The 18,912-nt window shown below is 46.7% G+C and overlaps 1 protein-coding gene across 1 annotated transcript in view; it reads right to left on the bottom strand.

The window, feature by feature from the left end:
- Window positions 1-18,912, bottom strand: part of HEATR1 (HEAT repeat containing 1) — a 290,453-nt gene that overhangs the window by 263,098 nt on the left and 8,443 nt on the right. The window contains exons 3-4 of the mRNA XM_063918062.1: window positions 9,594-9,735; window positions 8,733-8,834 (exon numbers count right to left, since the gene is read on the bottom strand). Of these exons, the coding sequence (XP_063774132.1) occupies window positions 8,733-8,834; window positions 9,594-9,735 (244 nt within the window). The remainder of the gene's footprint in view (window positions 1-8,732; window positions 8,835-9,593; window positions 9,736-18,912) is intronic.

Below are 18,912 nucleotides of genomic sequence, written 5' to 3'. Positions count from 1 at the left end.
CTTTATTGTTCGCGGATTTCTCTCCCTGGACGTTACAATATGGATTAGCACATCTAGTCTCCATTTTCTCTGTTATGGTAACAGTGGCTAAACAAGTGATCTTAAGACATTGGATTTCGACAGCCTCGACGTAGGAGAATGGAAAGTGGCAATACTTGAAGTGTTGTATCATGAGAGATGCATAGCTACTTTTCGGATTGAAAAAGAAATTGACAAGAAATGGGGCCCCTACATAGACATCTTAGCCTCATCTACACAGGAACACATTTGGAAGGTGTTTGAAAGCGCCTCATCATTTTTTTCTATGCAAACTTGAATGGCGTGGAATAACTAGGGGTGGGTCTGTTGGGAATACCGGGTTTTGCCTCTACCTTGATGAAGGCCTCCTCTGCCTGTATGCCAATTTGTGTTTATCGTTCGATTTTCTGCTCGTTTCTCTCTTTTCTCTCTCTCTTTATTTCTTTTATTTTTCCTCTTTTTTGTTTTTTTATCTCCCAATCCAAGGTTTGCATTGTATATTTGATATGGGTGCTGTTTTCTTAAGCACTATATGGTTAGGTTAGGCATACTTTAGAAAGCAACAAAAACTTTTAAAATACAATAGCTATTTTCGTTCTTGTTGTTTTATGATCTGGAGCTATCACAGACAAGTTCTTGTGTTCATTTATACAGACTGTGCAAAATGTATTTTCAAGTTATATGTAATTACAGGTTGAGTATCCCATATCCAAATATTCCGAAATACGGACTTTTTTGAGTGAGAGTGAGATAGTGAAACCTTTGTTTTCTGATGGCTCAATGTACACAAACTTTGTTTAATACACAAAGTTATTAAAAATATTGTATTAAATGACCTTCAGGCTGTGTATATAAGGTGTATATGAAACATAAATTAATTGTGTGAGTGTACACACACTTTGTTTAATGTACAAAGTTATAAAAAATATTGGCTAAAATGACCTTCAGGCTGTCTGTATGAGGTGTATATGTAACATAAATGCATTCTGTGCTTATATTTAGGTCCCATCACCATGATATCTCATTATGGTATGCAATTATTCCAAAATACGGAAAAATCCCATATCCAAAATACCTCTGGTCCCAAGCATTTTGGATAAGGGATACTCAACCTGTAATGGGCATTTACTAAAATAAAAAAATAAAAAAGTAAGAAAAAAAAATTGTCAAACATAAGTAAATAGCTTGAAATAATGGACAAATAAATTTATATGGTGCACCTAAGTGTGTTCCCGATGAAGCCACACTTGTGATACGCATTGGAAGAACTTTTGACTTCATGAACACCTAATTCCATGGAATTATGGTCAAAGACCATACCACCCTCTTGCCAAATGAGTGGACGCTCTGTCTGTCTTCTTCGTTCCTAGCTTGGACACAGATTGTGTATGAAAAAAGAAATCAAGCATTATAAGAAAGAGAATCGAATGCACCTCACAAAAGCATACAATGGAATATAGGGGAGGATGTAAAAATAAGATTTTACTTACCGGTAAATCTATTTCTCGAAGTCCGTAGAGGATGCTGGGACTCCGTAAGGACCATGGGGAATAGACAGGCTCTGCAGGAGATAGGGCACTTTAAGAAAGCTTTGGATTCTGGGTGTGCACTGGCTCCTCCCTCTATGACCCTCCTCCAGACCTCAGTTAGGGAAACTGTGCCCAGAGGAGATGGACAGTACGAGGAAGGATTTTTGTAAATCTAAGGGCGAGATTCATACCAGCCACACCAATCACACCGTATAACTTGTGATAAACTTACCCAGTTAACAGTATGAACAACAACATAGCCACGGTATCACCGAAAACTATAACATAACCCTTATGTAAGCAATAACTATATACAAGTCTTGCAGAAGAAGTCCGCACTTGGGACGGGCGCCCAGCATCCTCTACGGACTACGAGAAATAGATTTACCGGTAAGTAAAATCTTATTTTCTCTAACGTCCTTGAGGATGCTGGGACTCCGTAAGGACCATGGGGATTGTACCAAAGCTCCCAAACGGGCGGGAGAATGCGGATGACTCTGCAGCACCGATTGAGCAAACAGGAGGTCCTCCTCAGCCAGGGTATCAAACTTACAGAACTTTGCAAAGGTGTTTGTCCCCGACCAAGTAGCTGCTCGGCACAACTGTAATGCCGAGACCCCTCGGGCAGCCGCCCAAGAAGAGCCCACTTTCCTAGTGGAGTGGGCCTTAACCGATTTCGGTAACGGCAATCCTGCCGTAGAATGCGCCTGCTGAATCGTGTTACAGATCCAGCGAGCAATAGTCTACTTTGAAGCAGGGGCGCCAACCTTGTTGGCCGCATACAGAACAAACAAAGCTTCAATCTTCCTGATCCGAGCCGTTCTGGTCACATAAATCTTCAAAGCCCTGACTACATTCAGGGACTCAGAATCCTCCAAGTCCCTTGTAGCCACAGGCACTACAATAGGTTGGTTCACATGAAAAGATGAGACCACTTTTGGCAGAAAGTGAGGACGAGTCCTCAACTCTGCCCTATCCACGTGAAAAACCAAGTATGGGCTTTTATGCGATAAAGCCGCCAATTCTGAAACACGTCTCGCCGAAGCTAACGCCAACAACATGACCACTTTCCATGTGAGGTATTTCAACTCTACAGTTTTAAGTAGTTCAAACCAAGGTGACTTGAGGAAACGTAACACCACGTTAAGATCCCAAGGCACCACCGGAGGCACAAAGGGAGGCTGAATATGCAGCACCCCCTTCACAAAAGTCTGTACCTCAGGAAGAGAGGCTAATTCTCTTTGAAAGAAAATGGATAAGGCCGAAATCTGGACCTTTATGGACCCTAATTTTAGGCCCAAGGTCACTCCTGTTTGAAGGAAGTGAAGTAGACGGCCCAAGTGGAACTCCTCCGTAGGAGTAGCTCTGGCCTCACACCAAGAAACATATTTCCGCCATATACGGTGATAATGTTTTAACGTCACGTCTTTCCTAGTCTTGATCAGGGTAGGAATGACTTCCTCCGAAATTCCTTTTTCCGCTAGGATCCGGCATTTAACCACCATGCCGTCAAACGCAGCCGCGGTAAGTCTTGGAACAGACAGGGCCCCTTCTGCAGCAGGTCCTGCCTTAGAGGAAGAGGCCACGGATCTTCTGTGAGCAACTCTTGTAGTTCCGAGTACCAAGTCCTCCGTGGCCAATCTGGAACAATGAGGATTGTTCTGACCCTGCTTATTCTTACAATTCTCAACACCTTGGGTATGAGAGGAAGAGGAGGAAACACATAGACCGATCTGAACACCCAAGGTGTCACCAGAGCGTCTACCGCTAAAGCCTGAGGGTCCCTTGACCTGACACAATACCGCTTTAGCTTTTTGTTGAGACGGGACGCCATCATGTCTATTTGAGGCAGGCCCCACCGATCCGCGATCTGTGCAAAGACTTCTTGATGAAGTCCCCACTCCCCCGGATGCAGGTCGTGCCTGCTGAGGAAGTCCGCCTCCCAGTTGTCCACCCCCGGGATGAACACCGCGGACAGCGCGCTTAAGTCCGCCTCCTAGTTGTCCACCCCCGGGATGAACACCGCGGACAGCGCGCTTACATGGCTTTCCGCCCAGCGTAGAATCCTGGTCGCTTCTGCCATGGCCACTCTGCTCCTTGTTCCGCCTTGGCGGTTTATATGAGCCACTGCCGTGACATTGTCTGACTGAATCAGAACCGGTCTTCTCTGAAGTAAGTTCTCCGCTTGGCGCAGGGCGTTGTATATGGCCCTCAACTCCAGGACGTTGATGTGGAGACAAGTCTCCAGGCTTGACCAGAGACATTGGAAATTTCTTCCCAGTGCCACTGCTCCCCAGCCTCGGAGGCTTGCGTCCGTGGTTACCAGGACCCAGTCCTGAATGCCGAACCTGCGACCCTCTAGAAGGTGAGCACTGTTCAGCCACCCCAGGAGAGATACCCTGGTCCTGGGATACAGGGTGATCCTTTGATGCATTTGTAAATGGGACCCGGACCACTTGTCCAAGAGGTCCCATTGAAAAGTCCTCGCATGGAATCTGCCGAAAGGGATGGCCTCGTATGAAGCCACCATCTTCCCCAGGACCCGCGTGCACCGATGCACTGAAACCTTCTTTAGTTTCAATAGGTTCCTGACCATGGTCATGAGTTCCTGAACCTTTTCGATCGGAAGAAAAACCTTTTTCTGGTCTGTATCTAGGATCAGGCCCAGAAAGGTCAGACGCGTTGTAGGAACTAACTGGGACTTCGGTATATTGATAATCCAGCCGTGTAGCTGCAACGTCTTCATGGACAGAGACACGCTGTCCAGCAACTTCTCCCGAGATCTCGCCTTTATTAGGAGATCGTCCAAGTATGGGATAATTGTGACCCCCTGCCTGCGCAGGAGCACCATCATTTCCGCCATTACCTTGGTGAAAATCCTCGGGGCCGTGGAAAGCCCAAACGGCAACGTCTGAAATTGGTAGTGACAGTCCTGCACTGCAAATCTCAGGAATGCCTGATGAGGGGGGAATATTGGAACATGAAGGTATGCATCCTTTATGTCCAGGGACACCATCCAATCCCCCCCTCCAGGCTGGCGATGACCGTCCGGAGTGATTCCATTTTGAACTTGAACCGTTTCAAGTACAAGTTCAGAGATTTCAGGTTTAAAATGGGCCTGACCGAATCGTCCGGTTTCGGGACCACAAACAGGGTTGAATAATATCCCTCTCCCTGCTGGAGATGAGGAACTGTGACAATCACCTGTTGAACATACAATTTTTGGATTGCGGTCAACAGTGACTCCCTCTCTGACGGGGAAGTCGGTAGAGCCGATTTGAAAAACCGGCGAGGAGGCAAGTCTTCGAATTCCAGCCTGTACCCCTGAGCAACAATCTCTATTGCCCAGGGATCCACCTGCGATTGAACCCAGACGTGGCTGAAAAACCGAAGACGAGCCCCCACCCGATCTGCCTCCCCCCGGGAAGCCCCAGCATCATGCGGTGGACTTTGCAGACGCAGGGGAGGACTTCTGCTTTTGGGAACTAGCTGTGTGCAGCTTCTTTCCCCTGCCTTTTCCTCTGGTAACAAAGGACGATCCCCGCACCTTCTTGTTTTTATTGGAACGAAAGGACTGCATTTGATAATGAGGTGCCTTCTTAGTATGCTGCGGGGGGACATAAGGTAAGAAATTCGACTTACCAGCCGTAGCCGTAGAGACTAGGTCCGAGAGGCTGTCTCCAAACAACTCCTCCCCCTTGTACGGCAAGGACTCCATGTGCCGCTTAGAATCGGCATCTCCCGTACACTGCCGGGTCCACAGGAGTCGCCTAGCAGAAATAGACATAGCATTTATTCTGGAGCTTAATAAACAAATGTCTCTTTGAGCATCTCTCATATACAAGGCAGCATCTCTGATATGCTCTATGGTCATTTGAATGGCATCCCTATCTAAGGTGTCAATCTCCGCAGATAAGGAATCTGCCCATGCCACAACTGCACTACAAACCCAGGCCGACGCCATAGCCGGTCTAGCAATAGTACCGGAGTGAGTGTAAATGTGCTTCAAGTTAATTTCCTGCCTGCGATCGGCCGGTTCCTTGAGGGAAGCCGTATCCTGAGAAGGCAGTGCCACCTTTTTGGACAAGCGTGTCAGCGCCTTGTCCACTTTTGGTGAAGATTCCCATCGTATCCTATCCGTTTGTGGAAAAGGATACGCCATAAGAATCCTTTTGGGAACTTGTGGTCTCCTATCAGGAGAGTCCCAAGCCTTTTCGCACAATTCACTTAACTCAAATGATGATGGAAAAGTGACATCAGGCTTTTTCTCTTTATACATGTGTACCCTCGTGTCAGGGACAGGGGGCTCCTCAGTAATATGCAAAACCTCTTTAATGGCCATAATCATGTACCGTATACCCTTAGCCACCTTCGGCTGTAATTTTGCATCTTCATAGTCGACACTAGAGTCAGAATCTGTGTCGGTATCTGTGTCATCGATCTGGGATATGGTGCGCTTCTGAGACCCCGACGGGCCTTGCGCTATAGGGACAAGCATGGACTGGGTACCTGAATGATCCCTAGCTTCTGCCTTGTCTAACCTTTTATGCAATAGATTTACATTTGCATTTAAGACATTCAGCATATCCACCCATTCCGGTGTCGGCGTTGCCGACGGCGACCTGACATTCAAACACTCCCCCTCCACCGTAAGCGAGCCTTCCTCGTCAAACATGTCGACACACGCGTACCGACACACTTCACACACACAGGGAACCCCTTTTCTGAAGACAGTATCCCTGTCAAGGCCCTTTGGAGAGACAGAGAGAGAGTATGCCAGCACACACCCCAGCGCAATAACCCTGGAGACCAACACAAAATGTTTTTCCCCAGCAGTGCTGTGTAATATGTAAACCGCCAATTATGTGCCCCTCCCCCCTCTCTTTTAAGCACCCTTTCACCGTGTGTGAGCAGGGGAGAGTCCGGGGAGCTTCCTCTCAGCAGTGTTGTGGAGAGAAAATGGCGCTGGCGAGTGCTGAGGGAGAAGCCCCGCCCCCTCGGCAGCAGGCTTCTGTCCCGCTCAAACTTAGTAAAATATGGCGGGGGCTCTTTTATATACATGTACAGAGCCCACCTGTACATGTATATAGTCTTTTTGCCATGTAGAGGTTATATTGCTGCCCAGGGCGCCCCCCCCTGCGCCCTACACCCTTACAGTGACCGGAGTGTGTGAGGTGTATGGGAGCAATGACGCACAACTGCAGTGCGGTGCGTTACCTCAGTGAAGCTGAAGGCTTCTGCCGCCTGAGACGTCTTCTGACTTCTGTACTTCTGGCTCTGTGAGGAGAACGGCGGCGCGGCTCCGGGGGTGGACGCCCAGTAAGAACCTGCGTTCACCTCCTCTGGAGCTAATGGTGTCCAGTAGCCGAGGAAGCAGAGCCTATCTTTGACAAGAAGGTCTGCTCCTCTCTCCTCAGTCCCTCGATGCAGGGAGCCCATTGCCAACAGTGCTCCCTGTGAAAAAGTAGTAAAAAGTAGAAGAAAAATCCAAACAAAAATGCTTTCAGGCAGAGAACTCTGGAGAGCTCTCTACAGTGCACCCATCTTGCTCTGGGCACAGTGTAAAACTGAGGTCTGGAGGAGGGTCATAGAGGGAGGAGCCAGTGCACACCCAGAATACAAAGCTTTCTTAAAGTGCCCTATCTCCTGCGGAGCCTGTCTATTCCCCATGGTCCTTACGGAGTCCCAGCATCCTCAAGGACGTTAGAGAAAAGCAATGAAAAGAGTGGAGAAGTGGTCCATGGGGTGTCCCACACATGCACACAAACTTACTTGCAAGCAAACACACACACACACCTCACAATCTCACCGTTGCTGCAGAAGACCAGCTTTTGACGCTGGATGCAAAAGATCCCACTTCGGAAGGTGAGTAGTTACTGACTAACCCAATTTTCTGGGTTCTAGTCGAATACATTTTTTACATTTCCCCCTATAACATCATTTTTGCTGTGTACAACAAAACTGGTTTCTCAGTGTTGGAACACTCCAGCTTTATGAACAACAGTCAAACATATTGCAAGCATGCACTTCTCATTGATACAAATCCTATATCTCAATACAGTATCCTGCTTCATGTTCACACATTGCCACAGTGTCACCTCCCAGAGATCACATTTATATACCTATAGTAGGTGCAGCGCTGCCACTAACACATTTGAGCTATGCTGAATCTGTACGAAGTGGGACACCTCCAGCAGCTCCTGCACATAAAGGGTGGAATCCCTGAAGGCAGAGACATTACCCTATATTGACAATAAAACATTTGACTCAACTTAATACACAGAACATGAAATCACTTTGTAGCTTGTAGTAGTTTATGTGCACAATAGAATAATTCTATTATCCTCAGTATCATGTTTTCTTTCTTCAAAACACAGAGCATTCTAATAGTCATATACACAGGTAGCGGATAGAAAAAGGAAACACCAGTAGCCACTTAATACTGTGTTGGGTCATGGCACGAGGCCAGTACAGCCTGTATGCGCTGCAGCATTAGATCTGGCAATGACTGGAAAACAAAGAGAAAACTATAGTGCAGATGCACACTCTATAATACCACGCACTGCTAGTCAGCCCAATTACAATAAACTCTGCAATTTAACAGAGCAAAAATCTAGGTTCTTGGCATACTTTTGGGCAAAACAAATACCAGCCCACAGATCAGGATCTAAGTGACCTCGTCTCTGGTGGGTCCCTAATACTAAATTTAAGCCCAGGGCGCAGAATCCCACCAAGCCAGCCACGCCAGGGCAGCACACTAGTGAAAGGTTAAAAGTGTCAGTGGTGTGAATAAGAAAGAAGCAAAAGCTACGTGTTAAAAGGTGTGAACTAAAATTCTAAAAAGTTTAGTATTAGTAGAAAAATAATTTCCAAGTATTACAAAAGTGCTACTATAATGTTATAATGTGCCACCCCAAAGCAGTCTGGCCACACCAACCTAGGGAGCACCGCACCGGAAAACGACCATAAGTTATGACCCAGCACTTTATAGTATAGAAGTAGAAATAACTGTCCAAAAGTAAGCAAGAGTAGATGATTTTTATTTCTTTTTTACAAAACATACTTCCACTGGCTTTACATGGCTTCCACTAACACTTGTTACTTCCATGAGGGAAAGCTAAATGGGCAGTTCAAGGGAATCACTTACATAAAGTTACAGTAGAAACAGTAATGATCAATACAAACCTTCAGAGACTGAGTGGGCAACTTGCAAATGAACTCCATAAAATCCATGTCCTTGTAACAGTGTGTGATTACAGTGCTTCTGGCAAGAGGCACTCCTGGTTTCTGTATAAAATAGTTAAAAATGCAGCTGTTAAGGACAGGTAAGAGAAGACACGATTTACATGCTATGAGTCAATTTATCATATTCTGCATTTTAAATGCGCTGTGGATATTATAATATTGCCTAAATTTGCAACATGAAAATCAAAATCATGCTATTACTCTGCTTCCGAGTTCAGACCGCATGTGCAACCGCCCTGAAAGAATATTCAACACAGCAGCCCATAGGCTATTGGAGGCCAATACCATCTTCAGATATCAATAGCAGCCATGGCCAAGCTCCAGAATATGAAGGTAAAGCAGACAGCACAGCATTCCCCCCAAAAAAGCTATGGGAGCTGCTTTGTGGTACAGTCGGAAATGGAGGGACTGTGGGGGAGATTTAATAAACTCGGTGAAGTGATAAATTGGAAGGTGATAAAGGACTAGCCAGTGAGTTCCTAACTGCCATTTTTCAAACCCAGCCTGTGACATGGCAGTTAGGATCTGATTGGCTGGTCATTATCACTTTACAGAGTTTAATAAATCTGCCTCTGTGTGAGATAACATAGATGTATGCTGTGGTCACTACTCCTTAAATCCTGGGAATGCTTAATATGTGCAAGTACCCATCCCCACCCAAAACGGGGGTGTTTTCAGGGGATATTCCTTAAATATAATTTAATAAATATGCAACTATGAATTTTAGCGTTCAGTCAAGTCACTAAAATGTACTGTATGCATTGTGACTTGAAACACAGACGTTTTTAATTATAGAATTACCTGGATTGGATGCATCCAGTTCCATTTATGAGTGGGGTCTGAGATCTTTAAAAGCTGAATGACTCTGACAAACACTTTAGTTTCATGGTATGGCAGGACACATCCTATCAAGCAGTCTTGATTGTAGAGGTGAATATGAAACCTAGGATAGAAATAAGATAAAGTGTCAGCTTCATGCTCACTGTTCATAACTGGTCCAAAAGTCACGCTGCACCCACAATTTTAAAGAACATTTTCCATCATTACAAAGATTTATCAGTGTTCACAATTATGCGCTATAGGAAGTGAGGGACGCAGGTCCTGAAATACGCACTGTGAAAATAAGATTTTAAACATACCGGTAAATCTATTTCTCCTAGTCCGTAGAGGATGCTGGGGACTCCGTAAGGACCATGGGGTATAGATGGGCTCTGCAGGAGACATGGGCACCTAAAAGAACTTTTCCTATGGGTGTGCACTGGCTCCTCCCTCTATGCCCCTCCTCCAGACCTCAGTTAGAGAACTGTGCCCAGAGGAGATGGACAATACGAGGGCAGGATTTTATAAATCCAAGGGCAAGATTCCTACCAGCCCACACCAATCATACCATGTAACCCGGAACATACATAACCAGTTAACAGTATGAACAAACAACAGTAGCGGTCCAAGACCGATTCCAACTGTAACATAACCCTTATGTAAACAACAACTATATACAAGTCTTGCAGAGTTTCCGCACTGGGACGGGCGCCCAGCATCCTCTACGGACTAGGAGAAATAGATTTACCGGTAGGTTTAAAATATTATTTTCTCTTACGTCCTAGAGGATGCTGGGGACTCCGTAAGGACCATGGGGTTTATACCAAAGCATCCAATCGGGCGGGAGAGTGCGTATGACTCTGCAGCACCGACTGAGCAAACGCTAGGTCCTCATCAGCCAGGGTATCAAACTTGTAGAATTTAGCAAAAAAGTGTTTGACCCCGACCAAGTCGCCGCTCGGCAAAGCTGAAATGCCGAGACGCCTCGGGCAGCCGCCCAAGAAGAGCCCACCTTCCTAGTGGAATGGGCCTTAACCGAATGCGGTAACGGCAATCCAGCCGTAGAATGAGCCTGCTGAATTGTATTACAGATCCAGCGAGCAATAGTCTGCTTCGAAGCAGGCGCGCCAATCTTGTTGGCAGCATACAGGACAAACAGAGCCTCTGTTTTCCTAATTCTAGCCGTCCTGGCTACATAAATCCTCAAGGCCCTGACTACATCCAGGGACCTGGAATCCTCCAAGTCACTCGTAGTCACAGGCACCACAATGGTTCAAATGGAATGAAGAAACCAAAACTAATATGGTCTGAAATTTATCAACAATAAAAGAGAGCGCATAAATAATACAATGACAATTTATTGTTAAATATAACACTTAAAATGCAATATTGCTAATCATTAAAAAAATGAATGAACTGATCAGTGGTTTCTAATAGTGACTACCTTCTGATGAAACCGACTTGCCCTATGTCGTAGTGACTACCTTCTGATGAAACCGACTTGCCCTATGTCGTAGTGACTACCTTCTGATGAAACAGACTTGCCCTATGTCTGAGAAACGCGTTAAGGATAACGGACTTTAACCGCATTATTGTGAATCCTGACCACTACACTTTACAGCCGTAGCGCTGATCCAGCACTTTGATCATCATTTCAAGCTGCTATATACAGCCGTGGTGTGTGGTTCCCCCCCCCCCCCTCTCCCTTGCTGGGACGTCTTCCGCACCAACGAGCACCGCAGTGCCCAGAAGCTCTGAAAGCGGGTCTCTTCTTACATCTGCAGCGGTGAGATACTATACTGTCGGATTGCGATGGGGGGTTGTAGCCTTACCTACGTGCTGTGGGAGGAATCTACTGCATCATACTCCATCTATACAAATGTTGCAACTTTTATAAGAGGATCAAGTGGACCTGCCATGGTTCTAGTGTTCTTTTTACCATCTTTAATCCTTTTGGTGGGACATTGAACATTTACATTCCTCAGTGCAATTGAGAACGTTTCTTTTCTTCCCATAATCATTTGGAAAACACAAATGTATATGATTGATCAGTTCAGTGGTTTCTAATAGTGCGGTATCATTCATTTTTTAATGATTAGCAATATTGCATTTTAAGTGTTATATTTAACAATAAATTGTCATTGTATTATTTATCTGCTCTCTTTTATTGTTGATAAATTTCAGACAATATTAGTTTTGTTTTATTAGGTGTTCAGAGCACCTTTTGAGAGCAGCTGTTGCACATTTAAAGGTGTGTGTGTATACTTATATAGTAATATTGCACAATTAGGAGCGCTTGATTTTTTCCTTTTTGATAGAGGATATTTGGAATGAAGAAACCACCTTAGGCAAAAATTATGGGCGTGTCCTCAATTCCGCTCTATCAACATGAAAAATCAAGTAGGGGCTCTTGTGAGACAAGGCCGCCAATTCTGACTCTCGCCTTGCAGATGCTAAGACCAACAACATGACCACCTTCCAGGTAAGAAATTTCAACTCTACCTTGTTAAGTGGTTCAAACCAGTGTGATTTTAGGAACTGCAACACCACGTTCAGGTCCCATGGTGCCACTGGAGGCACAAAAGGAGGCTGGATGTGTAGCACTCCCTTTACAAAAGTCTGGACTTCTGGAAAAGAAGCCAATTCCTTCTGAAAGAATATCGAGAGGGCCGAAATCTGTACCTTAGAGCCTAATTTCAGGCCCATATCCACTCCTGTCTGTAGGAAGTGGAGAAAACGACCCAAATGAAAATCTTCCGTAGGTGCGTTCTTGGTTTCACACCAAGACACATATTTTCGCCAGATACGGTGATAATGTTTTACAGTCACCTCCTTTCTAGCCTTTATTAGAGTAGGGATGACCTCCTCCGGATTCCCCTTCTCAGCTAGGATCGGGCGTTCAACTGCCATGCCGTCAAACGTAACCGCGGTAAGTCTTGGAACACGCAAGGACCCTGCTGCAACAAGTCCTCCCTTAGAGGAAGAGGCCAGGGATCTCCTGTGAGCATCTCCTGAAGATCTGAGTACCAGGCCCTTCGAGGCCAGTCTGGAACAATGAGTATTGTCTGTACTCTTTTTCGCCTTATGATCCTCAACACCTTTGTGATGAGAGGAAGAGGAGGAAACACGTAGACCGATTGGAACACCCATGGCGTTACCAGGGCGTATACTGCTACTGCCTGAGGGTCCTGGGACCTGGCACAATACCTCCGATGCTTCTTGTTGAGGCGTGACACCATCATGTCTATTTGAGGAACTCCCCAAAGACCCGTTATCACTGCAAAGACTTCTTGATGAAGTCCCCACTCTCCTGGATGGATATCGTGTCTGCTGAGGAAGTCTGCTTCCCAGTTGTCCACTCCCGGAATGAAGACAGCTGACAGAGCGCTTACGTGATTTTCCGCCGAGCGAAGAATCCTGGTTGCTTCCGCCATCGCAGCTCTGCTTCTTGTCCCGCCTTAGCGGTTCACATGAGCCACTGCTGTGACATTGTCTGATTGAATCAGGACCGGTAGGTTGCGAAGAAGAATCTCCGCTTGTCGAAGGCCGTTGTATATGGCTCTTAGCTCCAACACGTTGATGTGTAGACAGGACTCCTAGTCTGACCACAGGCCCTGAAAATTTCTTCCTTGGGTGACTGCTCCCCATCCTCGGAGGCTCGCGTCCGTGGTTACCAGGATCCAGTCCTGAATTCCGAACCTGCGACCCTCCAGAAGGTGAGCACTTTGCAGCCACCATAGAAGAGACACCCTGGTCCCGGGGGACAGTGTTATTTTCCGATGTAAATGTAGATGGGACCCGGACCATTTGTCCAGAAGGTCCCATTGAAACGTCCTTGCATGGAACCTGCCGAAGGGGATGGCCTTGTAGGCTGCCACCATTTTCCCCAGAACACGAGTGCATTGATGAACTGACACTCTTTATGGCTTTAGCAGGTCTCTGACCATGTTCTGGATGTCCTGGGCTTTTTACAACGGTAGAAAAACCTTCTTTTGTTCCGTATCCAGTATCATACCTAGGAAAGTTAGTCGAGTTGTCGGAATCAACTGTGACTTCGGTAGATTTAGAATCCAACCGTGTTGCTGGAGCACTCTCAGAGAGAGTGTCACATTGCTCAGCAATTGCTCTCTTGATCTCGCCTTTATCAGGAGATCGTCCAAGTATGGGATAATTGTGACTCCATGCTTGCGCAGGACCACCATCATTTCCGCCATTATCTTGGTGAAAATCCTTGTGGGCCGTGGAAAGCCCAAACGGCAACGTCTGAAATTGGTAATGACAATCCTGTACAGCGAATCTCAGGTACTCCTGATGGGAAGGCTATATGGGGACATGAAGGTAAGCATCCTTTATGTCCAGTGACACCACAAACTCCTCCTCCTCCATGCTGGCTATTATCGCCCTGAGCGATTCCATCTTGAATTTGAATCTTTTCATGTACAGGTTTAGGGATTTTAGAATCAAAACAGGTCTGACCTAACCACCAGGTTTCGGGACCACAAAGAGGGTTGAATAGTACCCTCTTCCCTGTTGGTTCAAGGGAACCCTGATAATTACTTGCTGTTGACACAGCGTTTGAATTGCAACTAACACTACATCCCTGTCTGGGGTAGAAGCTGGTAAGGCCGACTTGAAAAATCGGCGTGGGGGCACCTCTTCGAATTCCAGTTTGTAGCCTTGGGAAACTATTTCCAACGCCCAAGGATTCAGGTCTGAGCTGACCCAGACCTGGCTGAAGAGTCGAAGACGAGCCCCCACCGGTGCGGACTCCCGCAGGGGAGCCCCAGCGTCATGCAGTGGGTTTTGTAGAAGCCGGGGAGGACTTCTGTTCCTGGGCACCAGCCGAAGCAGGTGTTCTTTTCCCTCTACCCTTACCTCTGGCAAGGAAGGAGGATCCCCGACCTCTTCTGGACTTTTGTGACCGAAAGGACTGCATCTGACATGTTGGAGTTTTCTTCTGCTGTTGGGGAATAAACGGTAAAAAGTTAAATTTACCTGCGGTAGCTGTGGAACCCAGGTCCGCCAGCCCATCCCCAAACAACGTCTCCCCTATAGGGTAGAACCTCCATATGCTTTTTCGAATCCGCATCACCCGTCCACTGGCGGGTCCATAAGGATCTTCTCGTTGAAATAGCCATGGCATTGGCTCTGGAAGCCAGTAATCCAATGTCCCTTTGAGCGTCTCTCAAATACAAGACTGCGTCTTTGATATGGGCTAGAATTAACAAAACAGTATCTCTATCCATGGTATCAAGGTCAGCCGACAGGTTATCTGTCCAGGCTGAAATTGCGCTACATACCCATGCCGACGCAATTGTCGGTCTTAGCAAAGCTCCAGTATGTGAATAAATAGACTTTAAAGTAGTCTCTTGCCTGCGATCCGCAGGATCCTTGAGGGCCGCTGTGTCTGGAGACGGTAGCGCCACTTTCTTTGACAGGCGCGTTAAAGCCTTGTCCACAGTGAGAGAGGATTCCCAACGTACCCTGTCCTGTGTAGGGAAGGGGTATGCCATATTAATTCTTTTGAGAATCTGCGGTCTCTAATCCGGAGTCTCCCAAGCTTTTTCAAAAAACTCATTAAGTTCATGAGATGGGGGAAAGTTTATTATCGGTTTCTTTCCCTTAAAAAAAAGTGTACCCTCGTGTCAGGAACAGAGGGTTCATCAGCAATATGCAACACATCTCTTATTGCTATGATCATACACTGAATGCTCTTTGTCACCTTAGGGTGCAATTTAGCTTTATCATAGTCAATACTGGAATCAGAGTCCGTGTCAGTAGTTGTGTCCACAATTTTTGCCAAGGGACGCTTTTGAGACCCCGACGGGCCCTGTGAGTCGGTCCAATCCGAGGATTGACCCCCTGACGCCTCCCCGAATTCAGCCTTATCTAGCCTCTCATGTAAAGATGTCACACTTGCATTCAACATATGCCACATGTCCATCCATTCCTGAGTCGGCACTACCGACGGGGACACCACTCATCTGCTGTACCTCCTCCTTGGAGAAGCCTTCCGCTTCAGACATGTCAACACGCACGTACCGACACCCCACACACACAGGGATATACCTATAAGGGGACAAAACCCCAACCAGGCCCTTAGGAGAGACAGAGAGAGAGTTGCCAGCACACAGCCAGCGCCCAAATGACACTGGAAAAACCAGATAGCGTGTATGTGTATGTATGTATGTATGTATGTATGTATGTATGTATGTATGTATGTATGTATGTATGTATGTATGTATGTATGTATATATATATATATATATATATATATATATATATATATATATATATATATATATATATATATATATATATATATATATATATATATAAGATTTTACTTACCGATAAATCTATTTCTCGTAGTCCGTAGTGGATGCTGGGACTCCGTCAGGACCATGGGGATTAGCGGCTCCGCAGGAGACAGGGCACAAAAATAAAAGCTTTAGGACTAGGTGGTGTGCACTGGCTCCTCCCCCCATGACCCTCCTCCAAGCCTCAGTTAGGATACTGTGCCCGGACGAGCGTACACAATAAGGAAGGATTTTGAATCCCGGGTAAGACTCATACCAGCCACACCAATCACACCGTACAACCTGTGATCTGAACCCAGTTAACAGTATGACAAACGTAGGAGCCTCTGAACAGACGGCTCACAACAATAACAACCCGATTTTTTTGTAACAATAACTATGTACAAGTATTGCAGACAATCCGCACTTGGGATGGGCGCCCAGCATCCACTACGGACTACGAGAAATAGATTTATCGGTAAGTAAAATCTTATTTTCTCTGACGTCCTAGTGGATGCTGGGACTCCGTCAGGACCATGGGGATTATACCAAAGCTCCCAAACGGGCGGGAGAGTGCGGATGACTCTGCAGCACCGAATGAGAGAACTCCAGGTCCTCTTTAGCCAGGGTATCAAATTTGTAGAATTTTACAAACGTGTTCTCCCCCGACCACGTAGCTGCTCGGCAGAGTTGTAATGCCGAGACCCCTCGGGCAGCCGCCCAAGATGAGCCCACCTTCCTTGTGGAATGGGCCTTGATAGATTTAGGCTGTGGCAGGCCTGCCACAGAATGTGCAAGTTGAATTGTGCTACAAATCCAACGAGCAATCGTCTGCTTAGAAGCAGGAGCACCCAGCTTGTTGGGTGCATACAGTATAAACAGCGAGTCAGATTTTCTGACTCCAGCCGTCCTTGAAATATATATTTTCAATGCCCTGACAACGTCCAGCAACTTGGAATCCTCCAAATCGCTCGTAGCCGCAGGCACCACAATAGGCTGGTTCAGGTGAAACGCTGAAACCACCTTAGGCAGAAACTGAGGACGCGTCCGCAGTTCTGCCCTGTCCGAATGGAAAATCAGATATGGGCTTTTATACGATAAAGCCGCCAATTCTGACACTCTCCTGGCTGAAGCCAGGGCCAGTAGCATGGTTACTTTCCATGTAAGATATTTCAAATCCACCGATTTGAGTGGCTCAAACCAATTGGATTTGAGAAAATCCAAAACTACATTAAGATCCCACGGAGCCACTGGGGGCACAACCGGGGGCTGTATATGTAGTACTCCTTTTACAAAAGTCTGGACTTCAGGAACTGAAGCCAATTCTTTCTGGAAGAAAATCGACAGGGCCGAAATTTGAACCTTAATGGACCCTAATTTGAGGCCCATAGACAATCCTGTTTGCAGGAAATGTAGGAATCGACCCAGTTGAAATTCCTCCGTCGGGGCCTTCCTGGCCTCACACCACGCAACATATTTTCTCCAAATGCGGTGATAATGTTGTGCAGTCACCTCCTTCCTGGCTTTTACCAGGGTAGGGATGACCTCTTCCGGAATGCCTTTTTCCCTTAGAATTCGGCGTTCAACCGCCATGCCGTCAAACGCAGCCGCGGTAAGTCTTGGAATAGACACGGTCCCTGCTGAAGCAGGTCCCGTCTTAGAGGTAGAGGCCACGGATCTTCCGTGAGCATCTCCTGAAGTTCCGGGTACCAAGTTCTTCTTGGCCAATCCGGAGCCACGAGTATCGTTCTTACTCCCCTTTGCCGTATAATTCTCAGTACTTTTGGTATGAGAGGCAGAGGAGGAAACACATACACTGACTGGAACACCCACGGTGTTACCAGAGCGTCCACAGCTATTGCCTGAGGGTCTCTTGACCTGGCGCAATACCTGTCCAGTTTTTTGTTGAGGCGGGACGCCATCATATCCACCTTTGGTTTTTCCCAACGGTTCACAATCATGTGGAAGACTTCTGGATGAAGTCCCCACTCTCCCGGGTGTAGAACGTGTCTGCTGAGGAAGTCCGCTTCCCAGTTGTCCACTCCCGGAATGAACACTGCTGACAGTGCTATCACATGATCTTCCGCCCAGCGAAGAATCATTGCAGCTTCTGCCATTGCCCTCCTGCTTCTTGTGCCGCCCTGTCTGTTTACGTGGGCGACTGCCGTGATGTTGTCCGACTGGATCAACACCGGCTGACCCTGAAGCAGGGGTTTTGCCAGGCTTAGAGCATTGTAAATCGCTCTTAGCTCCAGTATATTTATGTGAAGAGACATCTCCAGGCTTGACCACACTCCCTGGAAGTTTCTTCCCTGTGTGACCGCTCCCCAGCCTCTCAGACTGGCATCCGTGGTCACCAGGACCCAGTCCTGTATGCCGAATCTGCGGCCCTCTAACAGATGAGCACTCTGCAACCACCACAGAAGAGACACCCTTGTCCGTGGAGACAAAGTTATCCGCTGATGCATCTGCAGATGCGATCCGGACCATTTGTCCAGCAGATCCCACTGAAAAGTTCGTGCGTGGAATCTGCCGAATGGAATCGCTTCGTAAGAAGCCACCATTTTTCCCAGGACTCTTGTGCATTGATGCACAGACACTTTTCCTGGTTTTAGGAGGTTCCTGACAAGTTCGGATAACTCCCTGGCTTTCTCCTCCGGAAGAAACACCTTTTTCTGAACCGTGTCCAGAATCATTCCCAGGAACAGCAGACGTGTCGTCGGGGTCAATTGAGATTTTGGAAAATTCAGAATCCACCCGTGCTGTTGCAGCACTACTTGGGTTAGTGCTACTACGTCCTCCAGCTGTTCTCTGGACCTTGCCCTTATCAGGAGATCGTCCAAGTAAGGGATAATTAATACGCCTCTTCTTCGCAGAAGAAACATCATTTCGGCCATTACCTTGGTAAAGACCCGAGGTGCCGTGGACAATCCAAACGGCAGCGTCTGAAACTGATAATGACAGTTTTGCACCACGAACCTGAGGTACCCTTGATGTGAAGG

This window comes from Pseudophryne corroboree, chromosome 4 (assembly GCF_028390025.1).
Source record: "Pseudophryne corroboree isolate aPseCor3 chromosome 4, aPseCor3.hap2, whole genome shotgun sequence".
Taxonomy (NCBI): Eukaryota; Metazoa; Chordata; class Amphibia; order Anura; family Myobatrachidae; genus Pseudophryne; species Pseudophryne corroboree.
This window is presented reverse-complemented; position numbering and strand designations above follow the sequence as displayed.